Raw genomic sequence first — 20536 nt, forward strand, 5'->3', positions numbered from 1 at the left:
AGTACAGTCTAGAGAGGAAAAATCCTACTTGTACAGAACTGTTAGGCTGTTATCTCCCCAATTAGAACCTGAATTTCTTGAGGGTAGGGTCTCTTTTTGCCTTTCTCTGTATTCCCAGTGCTAAGTGCGGTGGCTGGCACAGAGTAAGGACTTAACATGAGCCCCTGACTTACTGTGACAAATCAGAGCACATCTAGAGGATGACAAAGATGGTGAGAGGACTAGAAGACATGTTATAAGAGGATTTCTTGAAAGAATTATCTTGTTGATCACAAATCAAGAGCAAAGGGCAGCTGATGGACAGAGACACTGGAATCTATACAATGTCTACAGATATGGAGGCAAAGGCCACACAGAATCAATATCACAGCAGGAAGCGCTCTCATGGGAGGATCACTGAAACACAGAAAGACAATCAAGAAGCATCATCAGACCAAACCCTGAACATAATAGGCACTATATAAATAACTAGTGAGGGTAAGCCCTCCAATCTCTTAATTTTCCCCTACCACCCCCATATCTAGTCAGTTGCTAAATCTTGTCAATTGTGCCTTATCAGCATTTCTCACATCCTTCATTTTCTTTGGAGGCAATTAGGTGGGGAGCAGTGCACAGAGGGCTGAGTCTGGAGTCAGGAAGATGTGAGTTCAAATCTGGCCTAAGACACTTCCAAGCTCTGTGATCCTGGGCAAGTCACTATACTTCTGTCTGCCTGTTTTCTCATCTGTAAAATGGGGATAATTATAGCACCTACCTCCCAGCGTTGTTGTGAGAATCAAATGAGATAATAAGTACACACAGCTTAGCACAGTCCTTGGCATACAGTAGATGCTTAATAAATGGTTTCCTTTCTTTCTTCTCTACTCATACAGCCACTACTCAAATCAAGTCTTACTCCTTCTCACCTGGACTATTCAACAGCTTCCTAGCTGGATTTCTAGTCCCAATCTCTCCCTTCTCAATCTCCTGGGCACATTATTTTTTATCTTTCTAAAGTCCAAGTTGGACCATGTCACTCCTCTGCTTACAAACTTTTAGTGGCTATGCATTTCTACTGGGATAAAATAAGAACTCCTCAGTTTGGCATTTTATACTGTGGCTCTAGTTTGCCTTTCCAGGCTTAACACAAATTATTTCTATAAATGCACTCTCTGTTCCAGCCAAACTGAAACTTGCTATTTCATGAACTCATCCTCATTTTCTTTCTCTGCGCCTTTGCCCAGGCTGTGCCCAGGCCTAGAATGTACCTCCTCTCAATTCTGCCTCTTAGCATCCCTGGCTTCCTTGAACACTCAGCCCCTGTGCAATCAATTACTTTTACAAATCTTTCCTGATCCACTAGTGGTTAACACTATCTTCCCCTTCAAATTATCACACAAATAATCATCAGTTTATGTGTTGTATCTCCTCAATAGAATGCAAGCTCCCTGAGGACAGGAACTTCCTTCCTTTCTCTCTGTCTCCCTAGCACCTGGGACAAAGCTTTGCACTTATTAGATATTTAATAAATGCTTGACTCTCTTTAAACATGTGATGAGCTGGGGTGGAAGAAGAGTTTGATTTCTTTAGTCTCTTTTGCTGCAGAGGGCAGAACTAGGATCAGCGGTTAAAGATTACAGGAAGCTAAATTCCAGCTCATACAGACATGTGTGGTATAGTAGATTCAGAAGACCGAGTTTGAATGGTGGGTCTACCACCTACTACTTAACCTTGGGCAAGTAACTTAACCTCTAGGAATATGAGAGGGCTGAACCAGATGACTTCTAGCTGTAAATACTTTCCTGATAATTAGAACTATTAAAAAGTGCTATGGGCTACCTTATGAGGTTCTGGGCAACTCTTCACTGGAGCTGGTCAAGAAGAAACTAAACTATTATAAAGAATAATGTAGAAGGAAATTTGTGGTTTGGGAGTGGCTCTGGCCAAGACAACCTGCCAAAGTCCTTTCCACCTCTGAGATTCTGTGATTCTGATCCATATCTGGCAGTCATACACACAATATGATAAGCCTGGCATCATAATCTAATGTTGCCATTTTTGGCTTAAGTTTATAACAAGGATTATAAAGTTTATTTTAAAATGTTCACCATTAAAGAGATACTTCTTTCCTTCAAATAAGCACACAATTGGTATCAACTTGAGAACAGCTTTTTCTAATCCATTCTATAACTTTTTTCCTTTTATATGGCAGCTGTATTTTTAGGTGAGATAAATTTGGTTTGTTTTTTTTTTTCTGACATGATCTGTACAGTCTCTCTATTTGTACTTTGTCCTTTATCTTCATCATGTTGTAGCAATTTCCTCATAGGATTTCCTTAATGTACTTAATGCATTCTAGAAACACTAGATTTGGTGTAAGATGACCTGGGATGCCTACCCTCTAGCTTCTTTTTGACCAGAGAGACTGAAGTGGATATGAGGCAGCATGGTATATGTATTGATGAAGTGTCAAACTTGGCTCCCAATGGGGCCCAAACCAGATAAAAATGTAATTAAGAAATGTTTAACAAAATAAAAATACAATTCAACAAAGATAATGTTAATCTGTGTTTTATAAAATCAGTATGCAACCTCATATATTTGAGTTTCACACCACAGTGTAGCAGATGGAGAGGAGGTCTGGGAGCCAGAAAGACCTGGGTTAAAATGCTGCCTCTGATATATACTGTACGACAAATCACTCATCCTCTTGGGGCTCCAGGTGACTCTTTAAGACTATCAGCTTTAGAGAAGGTGCTGAACTGCATTGGTAGAAAGAATTTTCTCACCAATGAAACCACATGTCTAATCCCTTCACTTATCCAGTGAAGTGGAGCCCATAACTGTGAGGGTCTTTTACAGTTCTAAAACTACGGTCCTATAATCTTTTCCCATAATAAGGCATAACTATGGTATTTGAGGTCCATTGTGTCCTAGCAATTTCTAAGTCTCCTGGTAGGTATTCACGACACAAAGAGTCAGCTCCCTGACCCTTCCAGATTAACTGGTGATCCAACTAGTCTGTAGTCATTTTTCACCAAGATCCTCCTCTCCCTTTCTTCCTTCATCAGGTCTTCCATATGCCTCATTCCAAGTCTTCCTCTCCTCTTTTCATACAAAGTTAGAGGGGGCAGCTAGGTGGCACAGTAAATAGAGCACCAGCCCTGGATTCGGGAGGACCTGAGTTCAAATCCAGCCTCAGACACATAACACTTCCTAGCTGTCTGACCCTGGGCAAGTCACTTAACCCCCACTGCCCCCCCCCAAAAGAGCATACAAAGTTAGAGTCTGAGGTGATAACTGATACTCACTTCCCTCTGACCTAGAAAATGAACTCTCCAGAATGCAGCAGTATTATCCTTCTTCTGGTCAATGGATACTGGACATAGGAAAATCATGTGGTGTGGAGAGTCTACATTTCACAGAGCATCACGTTTACAGAAAAATCTTTGGGAATTATTCTCTTACCTGCTTGATCTGCATGTAACCAGAAGATACAGGGGTTAGGGAATTTCAAGGGGCCCCCTAGGGGGCCCCCACCTTCTTCTGCATGTTGACGACTAAGAAGTTCACTATGTGAGATTCCTGTTTCTTCAAACACTTGCAAACTCCTAAAACATTAAAAAAAAAATGGACACTCTCTGAAAGACCAAGAGGAAACAGATGTTTAGTCTATTGTTAACGGGCTCAGGAGAGAAGCTGTTAGCAAACTGGCAAACTCGTTCTCACAATATAATTATGACTAAATGTCTTGTTGATAAGAAAACTCAAATCTGCCTATCAGAAAAAAATCCCAAATAAAAACAGAAAAAGGGTCAGAGATATGACTAATCTTTTAAACCTGGTATTTCTCTCTCTGTGTGTCTCCTTTCGTTTATAGATAGGCACAACTATTTTATAAATCTCTTAACTAGGTACCCTACCTCCATATTCTTTCTTCTCTAAAATATCCCTTCAGACTGCTCCCCACCAAAATCTTCTTAATGCAGAAGTCTAATTATGTTACCTACTGCTCAAAAACCTTCAATGGCTACCTGCTGCCTGGAGTATAAATTCATAATAATAAGTAGACATTTCCCACCCCCAACCACCTTTCCAGTCTTCTTATACCTTAGTCCCTAATATACTCTTCCATCTAGTAACACTGGCCTCCTGGCTGTTGCATGAACAAGACACTCCATCTCTCAGCTCCATGCATTTTTCCTAGCTATCCTCCATGTCTAGGACAATTCTCCCTCCTCCTCTCCAACTAATTATATCCTTGGCTTCCTTTAAGTCCCAACTAAAATATCATTTTCTAAAGGAAGCCTTCCCCAATCCCTCTTTTAATTCCAGTGCCTTCCCTCTCTTATTTCCTATTTATTCTACTGTGTGTGGGTGTACATATATATATGTAAAATTTGCCTGCACATTGTCTCTCCCATTAGATTGTAAGCTCTCTGAAGGCAGGGGCTGTCTTGCTTCTTTTTGTACGCCCATTTGCTTAGTCTGCCTGGCACGGAGTAGGCATTTTATAAACGTTTATCGACTGATTACTCAAAAAGCTCCAGTGATTTGGTATTATCTCCAGGGTCAAATACAAATATGCTATTTGGCATATTCACAACTTGGCTCTAACACACATTTTTAGGCTTAGAACACTTTCATACACAATTCCCCACACACAGCAGATGTTTAATCAATGTTTTTTCACTCATTCCTTCAGTCAAGTCAAGCCGGCCTTTTGCTGTTCTTCATATCCATCTCCTCTTTCTCTACTCCCCTCCCAGCTCTCAGTCCTCAGATGTTGCCAGCGTGTGTCAGCAGCCTTTGTAACGCTGAACCTAGCAGGCAGGGCCCTCCTCCTAGTGAGGAATTCCTTGTGGGAGCTTCATTTTGAGGAATGCCCAGGTGAGCCACCCTTCATTCCTCTCTTGGTTCTGCCCCAAAACACTGGACTTCACCCCACACTCTCACCTGGCTCATTTTCCCCAGCCCCTTGGTATCTCCATTTTAGTGTTGTCTTCCTGCATTAGCATGTAAGCTCCTCAAGGTCAGAGACTGTCTTCTGTTTTTATTCCCAAAGCTTAGACAGTGGCCAGTACATGCATGGTAAGGACTTAGTAAGTGCTTCCTAGCTTGACCAATTGTATGCTTTTGTACACACTGTCCCTGATCCCTGGAATGGGCTCGTTGACTGTTTAAAAGTTTACAAAGTTCTTAACACAGAACACCTTATTTGAGTTAAGAATTCAAGGTGCTTCTTTGACACTTTCAATCTGACTGATGTGGGAACTCTTAACACATTTTCATCATTTCAGACCATGTATCCATATCCTTCTGTAAATCCCATATGCTCAGGGCTTTCCTCTAGATCCCTTGATATTGTGGAGATACCAGTGTTGCACAGAGATCAGTCACTGGCTACCTTCTGCTCTTATTAAAGGAGGGAATATAGTGTAGTGGAGAAGGCATCGGACTGAAGAGTTGGGAAAACCTTGGGATCCAATCCCATCGTAAGCACTTACTAGATGTGTGAACCTGAGCAGCCACTTTATCTCCCTGAGCCTCAGTTTACTCCTCTGTAAATGAGGTTGGACTCAATGGCCTTCAAGGTCCCTTCCAGTTTCAAATCTGTGTTTCTGTGATTGTGTGACCAAGCCTGCTTCCTTTTCCCATCCCAGGTATTATGATCTTCAGGGCAACTTGGTGGTCTAGTGGATAGAGTACTGGGCCTGAAGTCAGGAAGACCTGACACTTACCAGCTGTCTGACCAAGGTAAGTCACTTAATGCTGCCTGCCTCAGTTTCCTCATCTGTAAAATGAGCTGGAGAAGGAAATGACAAACCATTCTAGTATCTTTGCTAAGAAAACTCCAAATGGGGTCATGAAGAATGGGGCATAAAACACTTCTGAGGAGGGACAGAGTCAAAAGAGAGAATAGAATAAATGGGAGGCAAGATAGGATGAAGGGAAATATAGTTAGCTTTCTGCAACATGACTACTATGCAAGTGTTTTGCATGACTACACATGTATAACCTATATCGAGTTGCTTGCCTTCTCAATGAGGGTGGATAGGGAGGGAGGGAGAAAATTTGGAACCCAAAGTTTTAAAAACAAATGTTTAAAATTGTTTTCACATGCAACTAGGAAATAAGATACACAGGCAATGGTGTATAGAAATCTATCCTGCCCTACAGGAAAATAGAAGGGGGAGGCGGGGGGAGATAGAAGGGAGGGCAGAATGGGGAAGGGGTATTCAGAATGCAAGTCATCTTGGAATGTGGGGAGGAACAAGATAGGGAGAAAATTTGGAACTCAAAATCTTGTGGAAGTCAATGCTGAAAACTAAAAATATACTAATAAACAAATGCAAAAATAAAAAATAAATTTAAAAAAGAATGGGGCATGACTAAAATGGCTGAAACAAAAACAATTATGATCTTCGTTTTTATATATGCAGAAACTAAGTTCAGAGAGCTAAGTAAGTTGGTTAAGAATCAGAAGCAAGACCAGAATCCAGGTCTTTCTGACTGCAAGTCCACTGCCCTCTATCCACCATGCCATGCTGCTGCCCCTTGTCACACACAAACACGAACTCCTTGGCTAGATTGACAGGCTCTCCACAAGCTGTTTCCAGCCAGCCCTTCATCTCTCTAAGAATTACAGGCTCTCCTGCTGAAAAGAGATATCAATCCTTTCAAGACATTCCTGACAAGTAGGCATCAAGTCTCTGCTTGAAGAACCTCGGGAATGAGAACCATTCCATCAAACCTGCTAAAGCAGCCTATTCCACTTCAGAAAGCTTTGTTAGGAAATGTTTTCTTAAATGAAAACTTATTATCTACTTATTATCCCCCTACCCCCCTTCACCCACTCTACATTTTAGGCAAACTGGACTACTAGGTGGACCATGATCTTATCTTGTACTCTCCCAACTCTATACACTTGTACAAGGTGCTCCCCGTGCCTGGAACACACTATCTCCCCATCACCACCCACTGAAATCCTTCTCCTCCTTTAAAACTTAAAAGGCCATCTCTTCCTCTGACATGCTGCTTTCCCTGGTCTTCCCTTAACCAAAAGCTATCTCTTCTGCACCTATCAGTTATCATACTAATTTGTATACCTGTAATCTTATCCCTCCATTAGATTTTAAGTTCCTTGAGAGCAGGAACAGAGTCTCTTTCACATTTTAATTTCCAGTGTACAACACTGTGTTTCTAAATGAAACGGTAGTATTTAATATATCTTTGTTAAAATTACATTTTGGAAAGTTTATTCCAAGTCAAGTCATGTTTCTCTAGATTACTTTTTCCATAGCACAAAGGTATATTCATATATCCACCACACTTCAACTTAAGTATCAGAATGAATAAAGGATATGCTTGGATAAGAGAGTGTACACACATGCTCTTATACTACCATCAATTTCTCCTTATGAATACATTAAGGAAGGCAGAATCAGAAAACTCAACTCCTACAGCCATACTTACGTCACTCAAGAAACCATATTTTTTCAGCTTGAAATAAAATTTTTCCCCTATCTCTTTCCATTTCCTGAATCTAGATTATTAAAAGATCCCTCATCTTTTCAAATTAGCAGTAACTGAATGAACTGACAAAGCAACACCTCACTTGCAGAGAGGTCAGGATTGTTCAGCTCTCCTTATAGAGCCTTCTACCTTAAAAATAAATGAAAATAAAACAGAACAACAAAACAAAACAAAACAAAAAACTTCTGAGCACATTTAGTCACTACCTAAAGCACTACATATAAATAAGTACATGCTATATTAAGCCAGGCAATTTACTCCACATAAGAGAGGACCTAAGGCCCAGGTTCTGGCTCAGAAGTTTATTAAATTAAGCACACAATGCTAATAGACCTAGCTATCAGATTAACAACAGAAAACTAGAAGAGGTGAGTGGAGCATCAAAAGCAGCTATGTATGTATATACTAGGTCAAGCAATCCTCTGGTAAAAATCTTTAATGGTTCCATTCAATATGAAAGGAAATAAATTCTAGAGTTTACCATGCATATGCACAGAAGGAAGAAAGAGATTAGTTTTTCATAAAGAAAACTTGTATTCTATACATAACATTTTTATTACTGCTACTTTGAAATATTTCAGTAGAATAACAGTTACTTACCAGACATGCCCCAAACTCCCTGGACAGGCTCCATATAACCAATGCCCCAGGTTAAGAACTTCTGCTCTAGCCAAAGAAAACTACTTACTGTGCCCCAAATATGTCTTGCACGGTCCACTTTTCCTAACTGTTCCTTATGCCCAGTTCCATCAGCAATGTCTCCCTGCAACTTCCTCTCTTCAATATTGACTTCTTTGCCACTTTCTAAAGCCCAACTCCAACGTTATATCTTCCTAAAAGCCTTACGTGAAGCCCTAGCAACAACCTTTTCTTATACAGACCTTACGTAGCCCATATTATTCTATCATCAATACACTCTAAGAGGGAGGTCACTGTATTTATCTAAAATTTGTTGCATCTTTCCCAGCACCTAACAGTGTTATGCCTATAGTATGTGGTTAATTAAATGTTTACTGAATTGAATTCCAGCAGTGAAAAGTGGTAGGTGGAACTCTAGTACTGGAAAATCTAAAAATAAGCAGTGTGCATAGTAAAGTTATGGATAATCTCAACACTTACCTGATGCAGACCAAAACACTAATGATACTAATTATTTTTTGCTCAACAAGGGAAGGAAGTCTATCAGACATTTTACTTCTATCCCAGTGGAAAGTCAAAAATTTGGTCACTGAAATTATAATTATCTTTCAGCTGGTAAATTCACTTATGTAGCGTAAAAACACAATGCCTGATAAGACCAGTAAGTGAGGTGATTCTGTAGTAATAATAATATAAAACATTCAATCTTTCCCCTTCCACCATCATAACAATTTGGTGTCACCCATAACAGAAAAATTAGCCTGGCCGGGCACTAGAATCTCACATGACCTCTTCAGTTTCTATCTGGACATGACTTCAGGTTACAGAGTCTAAGGAAGTTGTGGAACTTGCTACTTTGCAGGAGACCTTGTCTGATCACCACAGTACTAGGAAGAGGCCTCCCTCCAGACTCCAACTCCAGCTCCCTCACCACTACACATGGCTGCCTCACCAGATCTCATCCCTCAGGGAGATACCATAAGTATGGACATAGAAGCTGAGCAGGCAGAAGGTTTAAAAAAAAAAATGCACCTCCCAGACTCCCCTCTGATGTGAAAGATACAGAGTGTGAAACCTGGTATTGCACAAACAACTGGGCAAAACAAATAAAATCCCAATGTAAATGGACTGGATGCCAGAAAGAAAAAGACGTAAAAACTGTTATTCAAACAGAAAATAAACCAAGATTACAGAGGCCCCAGGGAATTGTGCTATAGTGTACCAACAAAGTAGGGCACAACTATTTATAGGGGGAGTGGTATTGAGACAATAGCCCAGGACTCCCCAACAGGTCTATCAGGATCAACCAGTCAATCTTCAAGCAACTCTCTGAACGGCTGCCATGCCACCCTCCCACTGGTCTATGGGGATTTCCAAATTAGAGGCAGCTCCTTCCACCCCGTCCCCCAAATGACTTGTGTTGTCAAAATCCACCAAATCTGTTGCAATCTCTTTTCTTCCCCCTCACCCCAACTTCCACACCAGAATTTCTCCTTTGGAAAAGGTTAGGAACTGCTTACAAGCCACAAAAACTTTCCCAGGACTTTGAAATCTGCCCGCTTTGGGCTGGTCATCTCACCTGGCTACTTTGCGTTTATCATGGGGGTGCAGCTTGGCAGCCATTTCTGGGTCCACCTGGCTTAGCCGGTAATGCAATTCATAGCCATCCATTTTTTCCAATTCCATTTTCCTGTCGATCACTTTCTCTCCCTTACGTATTTCCTCTGAAGAATGGAAAGCTTTCCCCTGGAGTTACCAAAAATTAGTTTTAAAATGAAGATACCTTGCTTTCTGGTCAGAAAAGTAATGGACCTAGGACTATCTCCATCATGCCAAGGGCTTTAATCTTGACAGCACTACCTACAAACAGCAGAGCTGCTACCACATTAAAACATTTAGAAAAGCCTCACGTTAGGCAAGTCCCCTATAAGAAAGATAAGGTTGAGACAGTTTAATGGTGTCCACAGCTTCAAATGTCTGAGACCAGCTGCCAAATGATGATTAAGCCTTTCTTATTCAGAGATCTGGTAGTATCTCTAATTCTCTGCTAAAGAAAACGTGTAATGGCTCCCTAAATGCCTACACCATATTGTTCAAAGTCCTCAGCCTGGCATTCAAGGCCTTCCACAGTCTGATATCCTAACTACCCAGTCCCAACTTACACTACTCCCCCTCACTGCATATCACTCGAGGCAAACTGGCCTATGTGCAGTCTGCTGACATGCTCCATTCCTTCTCAGCTCCATGTTTTTGCTTATGCCATATTTAATACCTAGAGGTCTCACTCCCTCTCCTGTCAAAATTCTACTCATCTGTTAAAGCCAGACTCAAATGCTACTTCTTTCAGGAGGCCTTTCTAAAGGCCTAGTCTGTCATGACCTTGCCTTACTTAGAGTACAGTAGTACTTTCTGGACCTCTCTGAAGCAGTTATCACAAAGCATTCTGAACAATGGTTATTTATGTATATGCCATATCTCCCAATAAACTGGAAAGGCCAGGAAGGAAGTCTTATCTAAAGATATCACCACTATCCAAAGTGCTATGTTTTTAACAGTAGGCAGTATTTATTGAACTGCATTACAAAAACTACAGTAAACTTGTACTAAGGTGCTAATTAATCCTAGGAAAGGCAGCTTGCCCCCCATGTGTCCTGCCCTCAGGCCAGCCAGGAGAAACAAACTGTACACATGTAGCTGGCATTTCTTTCAGAATATTAAGTGGGAAAATGACAGCTGCTATTCATAACAAAAAGAGACTAGTAAGGATTTGCTTCCTCTTCCTAATAAAATTCACCATGGGAGAAATTAGAAATCTTTAAACCAGCATACCTTGGTGTTGATCAGAACTTTCCAGAGCAAGGATTCAATATAATAATTAGTACCTCCCACAACAATTGGAATCTTCTCTCGAGAAAATATATCTTCAATGTAAACATTAAGAAATAAAGCACCAAATGGTATAATCAGAGAGATTTTAAGTTGGAAGAGTCCTTGGAGACCATTTAGTACAACTCTCTATTTTTACAGAAGAAGACACTGGGCCAAGAAGCAATGACAGGCAATGACAAACTTAAGGTCACACCAGTTAGTAGTAGAGCTTGAATTAGAAGCCAGGTCTCTTGACCGCAGTCCAAGGCTTTTCCACTAAACTAAGGTATCTTGTATCAGAATACTATTTCTGCTTGTCTTATCTGGGAATGATGACACCAGCAAGAAGCTATATTCTTCTGGCTGGGAGGCTAAAGGGAAAAAGGTCAGATACAGTTATAGATACCTTTTTCTACCAGAAGATCACAGGGGAAATTAATCAATCTAGAACAATGTATATACATTTAAGAAAAGGAGTCTGCACTTAGGACAACTACTTTGTAAATATCTTCCAGTTCCCTGCTATGGAGCCAGGCCTTTGCTGCCTAAACATGTGCAGATGGACAGTTGTTTTCTAGGAAAGGGGACAAAAATAGATCTATTTCCTATAGAACAAAACATATTAGCTACTTGGAATCACAGATTATTAGATGTGGAAGGAATCTAAGAGATCATTTAGTCTGCCCTCATTTTAAAGAGGGAGTGAAGGACCAAAGAGAAAACATGACGTGAAGTCAGTGTTTGGGCCAAGGCTTAAACCTCGCTCTTACGACTCCTATTTCTATGACCCTTCCACCCGGTGGAGGGATGAGGTATATTGTACTACATGTTCCTAAGCAGTCAGTTACTTTTAGGACCCCTTATCCAAAGCCATGTGGTGATAAATGTGTTCTAATTCACAGAGAAAGAACTAGAGCTACCTGGGACATCTGAATTCCTGTCTTCACAAGGACTGTAGAACAGGTCATTTGCTCTACGGAGTACCTTACACCCCAAGGCACTAATAAAGAAGTCTTTCAACACCCAGATAAAGGATTATTTATAAATGCCTTCCCAGGAATCCCTGGATAGTAAAGCCTAGAGGGCAGGGGCAGAAATTCTTTTTCCTTTTGGAGGATCACAGGTGGAAATATGCAATCTAAAACCACACAAACTTTAAAAAGAAACAAAGACCCCACCCAAATAAAAAGTTATTGGTTTGTTTTAAGAGAAACGTTCCACCCACAGCTTTTAAATTTAACTCACAGGAAAGACAAAACTCTACTGCACCACCTCCCTGCCCAACGCTAAACAGATGGGTCAGTAACTAAATTATTCTTTCTGTGTTAACTTATGCTATGAACATATAAATAATATATCACCATCCTTTTGAATTCTCATTATTATCATCTCCAGTTTGAAATAGATCTTTCTACACTAAAAATAATCTGCTTAAAAATATTATCTTAGATTTGTAAAGCACTTTACAATTAAGTTAATAAACTGCTTTCACAGATATGAAGTCATCTGATCTCTGAAGCAACCAAAGATACGTGTCATCCTTCCTATTTTATGACCCAAAGAAATGTAACAGGATTATAGTTTTCTAGGTGGGAAAGATATAGATAATTTAGTTCAACCCCCTCATTTTGCAGATGAAGAAAGTGGGGATCAGAGACAGGAAATGACATCTCTGAAGTCACATGGCTAGTGATTCAGTGTGAAGCACAATGGAGGGTGTTAATCTTTCTGCTCAGTTCAGTATTTTTTTCATTATACCACATTTCATACTTTGAAAGATAACCTTATTTCAGCAATAACTGTATTTCAGAAAGAAACTTCGAAAAAAGTATTTAGTTCATTTTGTTATATGTTTTTCCCAAACAATTCAAAAGTGTTCTGTTTGGGTGCTGAGGGTAGAGAAGGGATTACTTGTGTCCTGGTAAGGATGGTATGAATTAAAAACAACTTAGTAACCAGAAGCTAAAATCACAAAATGCAGCATTTCAGCAAAATCAGTATCAACTACTAGGAGGCCCAGGCAATTATCCACCAAGATGTGATGATCATGGAGGGAGACAGGGATACAGCCCTGGAATGAATTACCCTCTGCCACCTTCCTCAAGAAGATACAACTGGAATTAAACCTTTGTAAAGCTTTCGTAAATCCTTTCATCATTCTACAATTTTATCCTGCTTGTGGAAAGGAAGCATCTTTATCAAACAGTAGTTAAAGAACTACAATACTTGATGTATTTGTTTTAATTGTGTATATTTCTTACAGATGTGATTTTCAGTATTTCATGTTGCTTTCCAATTGTGTAAGCAAAATACAGTGGATTTGGATTGACTACTTTACTTGTGAGAGACATTTGATGAATAGAAAATTACTGGGGTTTTTTTAATAGTAGTTAAGAATCAAACTCTATTACTGTGAATATCAAAACATCTAGGACCAGGGATTCTTAACCATTTTTATGTCACAGGCCCTTTTGCTCATCCAAAATACATAATGATTTTTCATTAATGCACAAAAATTAGGTCTGAACACTTCAGGTAGAATCTTCAACCAGCTAGAAAACACATGTTTAAGACAATCTAATGTTCAATATTCCTTTGAAAACACTTCGCTATTACATGTGTCTGAGAATTTCTGGACCACTTTAGTTTAAAAAAAACAAAACAAAACTTGGTAAAAACAACCTTCATGAATAAATGGACTATTTATGATTCACTATTCTTCAACTGCTCTTCTCAAAGCTTTGAGGATCTGAATGGGATCTTGTGGGGTAACCCACCAAGGGTAAAACTATTCTCCACACTGTTGGTGTTTGCACTAGAGAATTATCAAATCTTACCATTTAGTCACAGAAATTAGAATTGGAAGAATTCTTAGAATCTTCTAGTTCAAGACCACAGGCCCTCTTGGTGCAAGGGAAAGCATTACTACAAGGAACTAGGAGATAATTTTTCTGCCTCTGGTCATTGCTCTCCATGCCACCCTCCCCCATCCTCCAGAACCAGCTGCCTGCTTTCTTGAAGGATATCAGAGCAGTTGCTTTGTTCCTGAAGTCCACCACAGTGTAATTCATCACAAGGGGATCCACAAAGCTGATCATATGGTGTTGGCAGATTCTCTGTTCTTGGAGGGAGACCTTGTTGGTGATGATATTTAGACCCTCATATACCTACAGAACAAAAAGTTAAAATCAGAAAATCAAACCGCCTCCTTCACATAATCAATCAAATAATGTAGATCAAATACCAGTCAGGTGGAAGACAGGGAAGAGAGGAGTCTGGGACAGATTGGGCCTTTCCTGGGCACTAAAGACTTCCATTTACGAAGAGCCCAGGACCAGGGATTCTTTTTTTTTTGTTAAGGCAACTAGGGTTAAGTGACTTGCCCAGGGTCACACACCCACTAAGTGTCAAGTGTTTGGTCTGAGGTCGGATCTGAACTCAGGTCCTCCTGACTTCAGGGCAGGTGCTCTATCTACTGTGCCACCTAGCTGCCCCTAGAACCAGGATTCTTAACTGTTTTTATGTCAGAGATAGTTCTGGCAATCTGATGACGCCAATCAATCCTTTCTCAGAATGTTTTTAAATGCATAAAATATAAGAGGAAAGCAATCATACTGAAATAGTTATCAAGATATTTAAAAAACAACTTTACAGACTTTTGGGTTAAGAAATCCTGCACTAAACAGACTGGAAGTAGTCATAATAAAGGCTTTTCTATCAAATTAAGATGTAAGCAGAATTAAGTATACAGTTTTGAGTCTAAAAAAGGTTCTCAAAGATTGAGTATTTAAAAGTACCTCATAATAGATTCTTTGTTTTGTTTATTCAGTTTATCATAAGGCACACTTAAATTAAGGTGAAATTCTGCATTACTAATAGCGCTCTTTGAAAATGTGTTGACATTTCATTTGTGAATGGTACTCAGGATTTAGACAAGTCAATTTTCAGATAGGTCTGTTCCTCTGACCTCATTTTCCTACATTATCACCTATATATCATCAAGTCTACTAATCTTATGTTGGGATCCCAAATAATAATAGTTCATAATTCTACAACCACTTAAAAGTTATTGCTCTCACTTAAAATCTCTCAGTTGCTAAATCTGATGGTCTCTCAACCTTCTTCCTGCTTGACCTCTCTGAAACATTAGAGCAAAGATGGGATGGAGAAACAGGGAGGGAAGATAAGGAATGAGCATTTATGTATCACCTATAACATACCAGAGTCTGTGATAAGTGCTTTGCAAATATCTCATTTGATCCTCACAGCTAACAAAGTAGGTACTAGTATTATTATTACTCTCATTTTACAGATGAAGAAATTGAAGCAAATAAAGGTTAAATGACTTGTCCAAGGTCACACAGTTAAATGTGGGAGGCTGGCTTCAAACTCGGATCTTCCTGACCCCAGGCTCCATCTACTGTGACATCTAGCTGCATTTAACACTGTTGGACCACTCTTTCCTACATTTTCACGACACTGCTCTCTTCTCGTTCTCCTCCTACCTATCTGACCACTACTTAGTCTCCTTTTCTAGATTTTCATTCATGTCCCACAATGGATGCCCACTCCACCTCCCTCTTTCTTGGGCCCTTCTTTTTGTCTGTCTCTAACCTGTCTCTTTGTGATTCCCATCTGTTCTAATAGGATAAAAAATAACCTTAAGTCAGATGATTCCCAGATCTATATTGTCAGTTTCTCTCAGTCCCCTTATCACTAGCTCCCTGCTAGGCATCTCTGAATGGATGTCCTAAAAGCTTCTCAAATGCAACATGTCCAACTATAATACTTACCTTTCCCCAAAACCCCTCCTTCATCAAAATGTTCCTATTTCTTTTGAGGGTGTCACCATCCTCCCAAACCATGTAGATTTGCAACTTAGAATCATACCCCACTCTTCACTTTCCATCATCCTTCTCCCCATATCCAACTGATTCTCCAGTCTTGTCCATTTGCCTCCCCACCATCTTTGGCACCAATCTCTTTCTCTCCATTCACAAAGTCACTATGCTAGCTTGAGTCCTCACACTCTCCCCTGAACTACTACATCCACCTCCTCAGATTCCCAGCTTTCAGTCTTTTCTCTCTCCAATTCTCTATATGGCTGCCAAAACAATTCTGTCACTCTCCTGCTTAAGAACCTTTCTTTAGTGGCTCCCTCTTGCCTCTAGAAACTAAACTTGGCATTTAAAGGGTATCAGAAATTCTGCCTCTAGCCTACATTACCAGGCTTATTTCATATTCATACTAGTTTACTTATTGTTACAGTATTTCCTAAACTTATCAATCACCCCACTTCCTTCCTGTGTGAACCACTGGCTTTTCATTGGCTACCTGTCCCCTATATCTGAAATGCACTCTCTCTTCACCTCTGGCCCCTTGGAATTCCTAGCTTCCTTTCATGTTCAACTCATGTGCCATCTGCTATAAGAAATCTTTTCTGAACGTCTCAGTGCCCCTGTCCTTTTTACGCAAATTATCCATTATATGCTTCTATCTGTTCATATATCATTTCCCTCCCACCCCACCTCCCTCCCAGCAACCTCATGCAAGTGCCCTGGAGGCAGGGAATGATTTTCATTTTGTGTTATCACTAGCACCTAGCACAGTACCTTGAACAAAATAACAATTAATCTTCTTACATGGAGGCACAAAGTGCTTTCTTCACAACCACTCAGCCAGACAGTTGTACAAGTATCATTATCCCCATTTTTATAGCTGAGTAAACTGAGGCTAAAAGAGTCTAACTCACCTGCCCATTGTCATACACATCAGTGTCATAGCCAAACCTTGAAACCATAGCATTCCACAGTAACAAAAAAACAGTGTTTGATTTCCCTGAACTCTACTTTGAAGGTTACTAAGCAAAAGTCTCACTACCCAAACAGGAACATCTTGTCTGCTGGCTCTTTATCTGTCATTCTGCCTAATAAAAGCTCAGATCCACCCTTTTCCAAACACAGGGTCCCAGGTAAAGACACGTCTGAAAATATCTGTTTGAAAAAGAAGACTGATCCTTCAAGTTACATAGTTACCTGAGTAAACACAAATAATAAGCATTCTTGCAATTATTAAAAGCTTTTCTTATTCTACATTTTCCCTTGCTTATATATTATCTAATCAAGTAACCAAAGAAGAAAAGACTGAAAATATCACTGAGATCACAGTGGGACATCAATCAAGGATATAAGTCCTGAACTAAGTGATAAGGAGGTGAGGGGAAAAAAAAATGAGTAACAACCTTATTTACAACTAATGGGGAAGACAACAAGCACACATAAGTGAATAGGGATTAAATACAAATAAATACACGGTAGTTTGAAGAGAGGATACTAGCAGCTGGAGAAATCAGGACAGGCTTTATGTAGAAGGTGTTTGGGCTTCATCACGAAGAAAGAGAGGGATCCTCTGAGGTGAAAGTAAAGACAGAGAGCATATTAAAGGCATAAAGAAGGACAAACAATTTAAAGGCATAGAGGAGGGAGATTACATGTTAAAGAGAAAAAGAGAGGAGTCCAACTGAGATGGATAACAGAGTGAGGATAACAGAGGGAGTGATGTTCATTGAGGCTAGGAAAAGGCTGAAAGCCAGATTATGAAGATTTAAAAAACTAAACTTTTATTCTAGAGGCAATAAGGGGCCACTGGAATGAGGAAGGGAGTGACACGGTTAGATCTACAATTAAAGAAAATCACTCCAATGGCAACATGTGGGATGGACTAGAGAGATGAGGGACTTGAAGCAGAAAACATTCAGGAGGCTGTTATGCAGGTGGGAGGTGAGTACAGCCTAGACTAAGGTGACGGGTGTGTGAGGATTGGTTGTGAAAGATGTTACAGAAGTGGAAATGGCATGATATGACAAGTGACTAGTTATGTGAGGTGAGAGAGGCTGAAGAGTCAAGAATAATATGGAGATCACAAACTTAGAATACTAGAAAGATTAAGGAGTCCTGTATAGAAATATGGACATTTAAAAGAGGAGAGGGTTTGAGGGGAAAGATGATGAGGTCCATTCTGGACACTCTGAACTTTAGCTGTCTCTAAGACATCCAGTTTGAAATGTCTAATAGGCAATTGGAGATATAGGATTGAAGCACATGGAAAAGTGACTGATGCTGGATATGCAGTGGATCTATGAGTCACCTGCGTGTCGTTCGCCCTATATTCAAAGACTACCAATGATATCACAGGGTGATGTCTTGACTTGTATGTGAATTGAATTTAAGTGAGGCAGAGTTGTGCACAGTAATCAGCCTCACGCTCTCTTCCAAAATCATCAAAGTCCAGCAGCAGGACAAAAGTCAGAACTACTGTCCAACCATTTTGGAGAGTAATTTGGAACTATGCCCAAAGGGCTATAAAAATGTGCATATCCTTTGACCCAGCAATAGCACTTCTAGGGCTGTATCCCAAAGAGATCATAAAAATGGGAAAGGACCCACATGTACAAAAATACTTACAGCAACTCTTTTTGTGGTGGCAAAGAATTGGAAATTGAGAGGATGCCCATCAATTGGGGAATGGCTGAATAAGTTGTGGTATATGAATGTAATGGAATATTGTGCTATAAGAAATCATGAGCAGGCAGACTTCAGAAAAACCTGGAAAGACTTGTATGGACTGATGCTGAGTAAAGTGAGCAGAACCTGCAGAACGTTGTACACAGTAACAGCCACCTTGTGCAATGACTAACTTTGATAGACTTAGCCCTTCTCAGCAACACAAGGATCTACAACATCTCCAAAAGTCTCATAATGGAAAATGCTATCCACATCCAAAGAACTATGGAGTTTGAATGTAGATTGAAGCATACTATTTGCTCTTTTTTTTTCTCTTCTGTTTTGTTTTGTTTCCTCTTTCTTGTGGTTCCTTCTATTGGTTCTAATTCTTCCTTACAACATGACTAGTGTGAAAATATGTTTAATAGGAATGTATATGTATAGCCTATATCAGATTGCATGCTGTCTTGGAGAAGGAAGTGGGGAGGGAAGGGGAGAAAAATTTAAAATTCAAAAGACTATGGAAATGATTGTTGATAAATCAAAATAAATAATTTTTTTTAAAAGTCAGGACTACTGGCAATGCCTCAGAATGAAATAGATGACCTTGGTGTCTTTGATGTCTGACAAAGCTCTAAGCACTGCAAAGCACTTGCTTCATGGCTGTTGGAACAAATTGCTCTCATCTGCCCATTCTGCCAGGAGAAGTCTTCACATGCTTTGGAGTAGACAACCCCCTAACTCATCAATAGATTTGAGGCCTGTCAGTTACTCTCAACGTGGTTTAGCCTGTCTGCCAAGATGATTTTACCAGGGTGTGACCACTACATATGCTACAGCTTCTTGGAGCCGTGAGAGTTGGGTGAAAGGTGTACACCAAAGGTAGATGAGCAACACCACACAGTAGCAAATGACCATAATAATCTAGTGTTTGATAAATGCAGAGCCCCAACCTTTTGGAACAGGAACTCACTATCTGACAAACACTTCTAGGAAAACAGGAAAGCAGTTTGGCAGAAACTAGGTATAGACCAAACATCAATTTCCCCATCTCCCACCGTAAACCAAGATAAGGTCAAAATGGATAGATAATTTAGACATAAAGGTATCATCCTTTATGTCACCTGCACAGAGATAAGAACTAAACTCTTGGGAGCTGATGTCGTTACCAAGAGTGTCTCAGGAAGAGGAGAGAGTCCACAATAGAACCTAGAGCACTCAGTTCAGCAACTACTGGGCCAAAGTTGGCATCACCAAATGAAAGAAGGATTTTAACTACTAGATAATGGGGGCAGAGGAGCGCTTGGAGTACATCCATGTCAGGTATCGGAATACTGTAAGCAAGGCAGGGAGATTATAGCAGGAAGGACAAGTAGAGATGGAGGAGTCCACTTCAGGGCTGGAACAAAAAGGGAATAGAATAACATGATGCTGACAGGTCAGCTGGAGTCAGATTGTGGAGGCCCCTAGATGCAAAGGCAGGAGTTTATACTTTATTTGGTAGGCAATGAGTAATCTGAAGGTTTTGGAATAGGGTAACAACATGATCACAGCAGAGAACTGGTTACGTTTACTTGGGTAGCCTACAGGTAATGGACTAGATAGACATGTGAGGCAGTCTTATTAGAATATTAAAATCTTGGCAAGAGACAGACAGGAGAGAAATGTGAGGTGGTCTTATTAGAATATTTCAAAAATGTTGGCATGAAAGGATGAGGGCATATTCTTGGCTATTACAGTTTTCACTTAGAATTCAAGAGTGATATTTTTGAAAACAGCAGAAAAACAATGTAATGACTACTAAATTTAATGTAAAGAAACCAATCAATCTCCAGCAGAAATAAACTCAGAAAATGGGGAAACAAGAAATAGAATAAGTAATAATACAGACAAAGCTTCAATAAGAGGAAGGGTCAGCTTCCATCTTGTGCCTGGCAGCGTTACTCACCGCATCTCAGCATAGGGAAACCAGGTGTTCTTTTTCAATTATGTCTTCTTTAGCAGACCTCTAC

At 40.0% G+C, this 20536-nt stretch overlaps 1 protein-coding gene across 1 annotated transcript in view; it reads right to left on the bottom strand.

Annotated features, from left to right (window-relative positions):
- Positions 1 to 20536, bottom strand: part of TRIT1 (tRNA isopentenyltransferase 1) — an 81219-nt gene that overhangs the window by 23089 nt on the left and 37594 nt on the right. The window contains 4 exon segments of the mRNA XM_078145468.1: positions 3448 to 3590; positions 9734 to 9900; positions 10984 to 11080; positions 14047 to 14189. Coding sequence (XP_078001594.1) covers positions 3448 to 3590; positions 9734 to 9900; positions 10984 to 11080; positions 14047 to 14189 — 550 coding nt within the window.

Source organism: Phascolarctos cinereus, unplaced genomic scaffold, assembly GCF_003287225.1.
Source record: "Phascolarctos cinereus isolate Bilbo 61053 unplaced genomic scaffold, phaCin_HiC Scaffold_726;HRSCAF=1367, whole genome shotgun sequence".
NCBI classification, from domain to species: Eukaryota; Metazoa; Chordata; class Mammalia; order Diprotodontia; family Phascolarctidae; genus Phascolarctos; species Phascolarctos cinereus.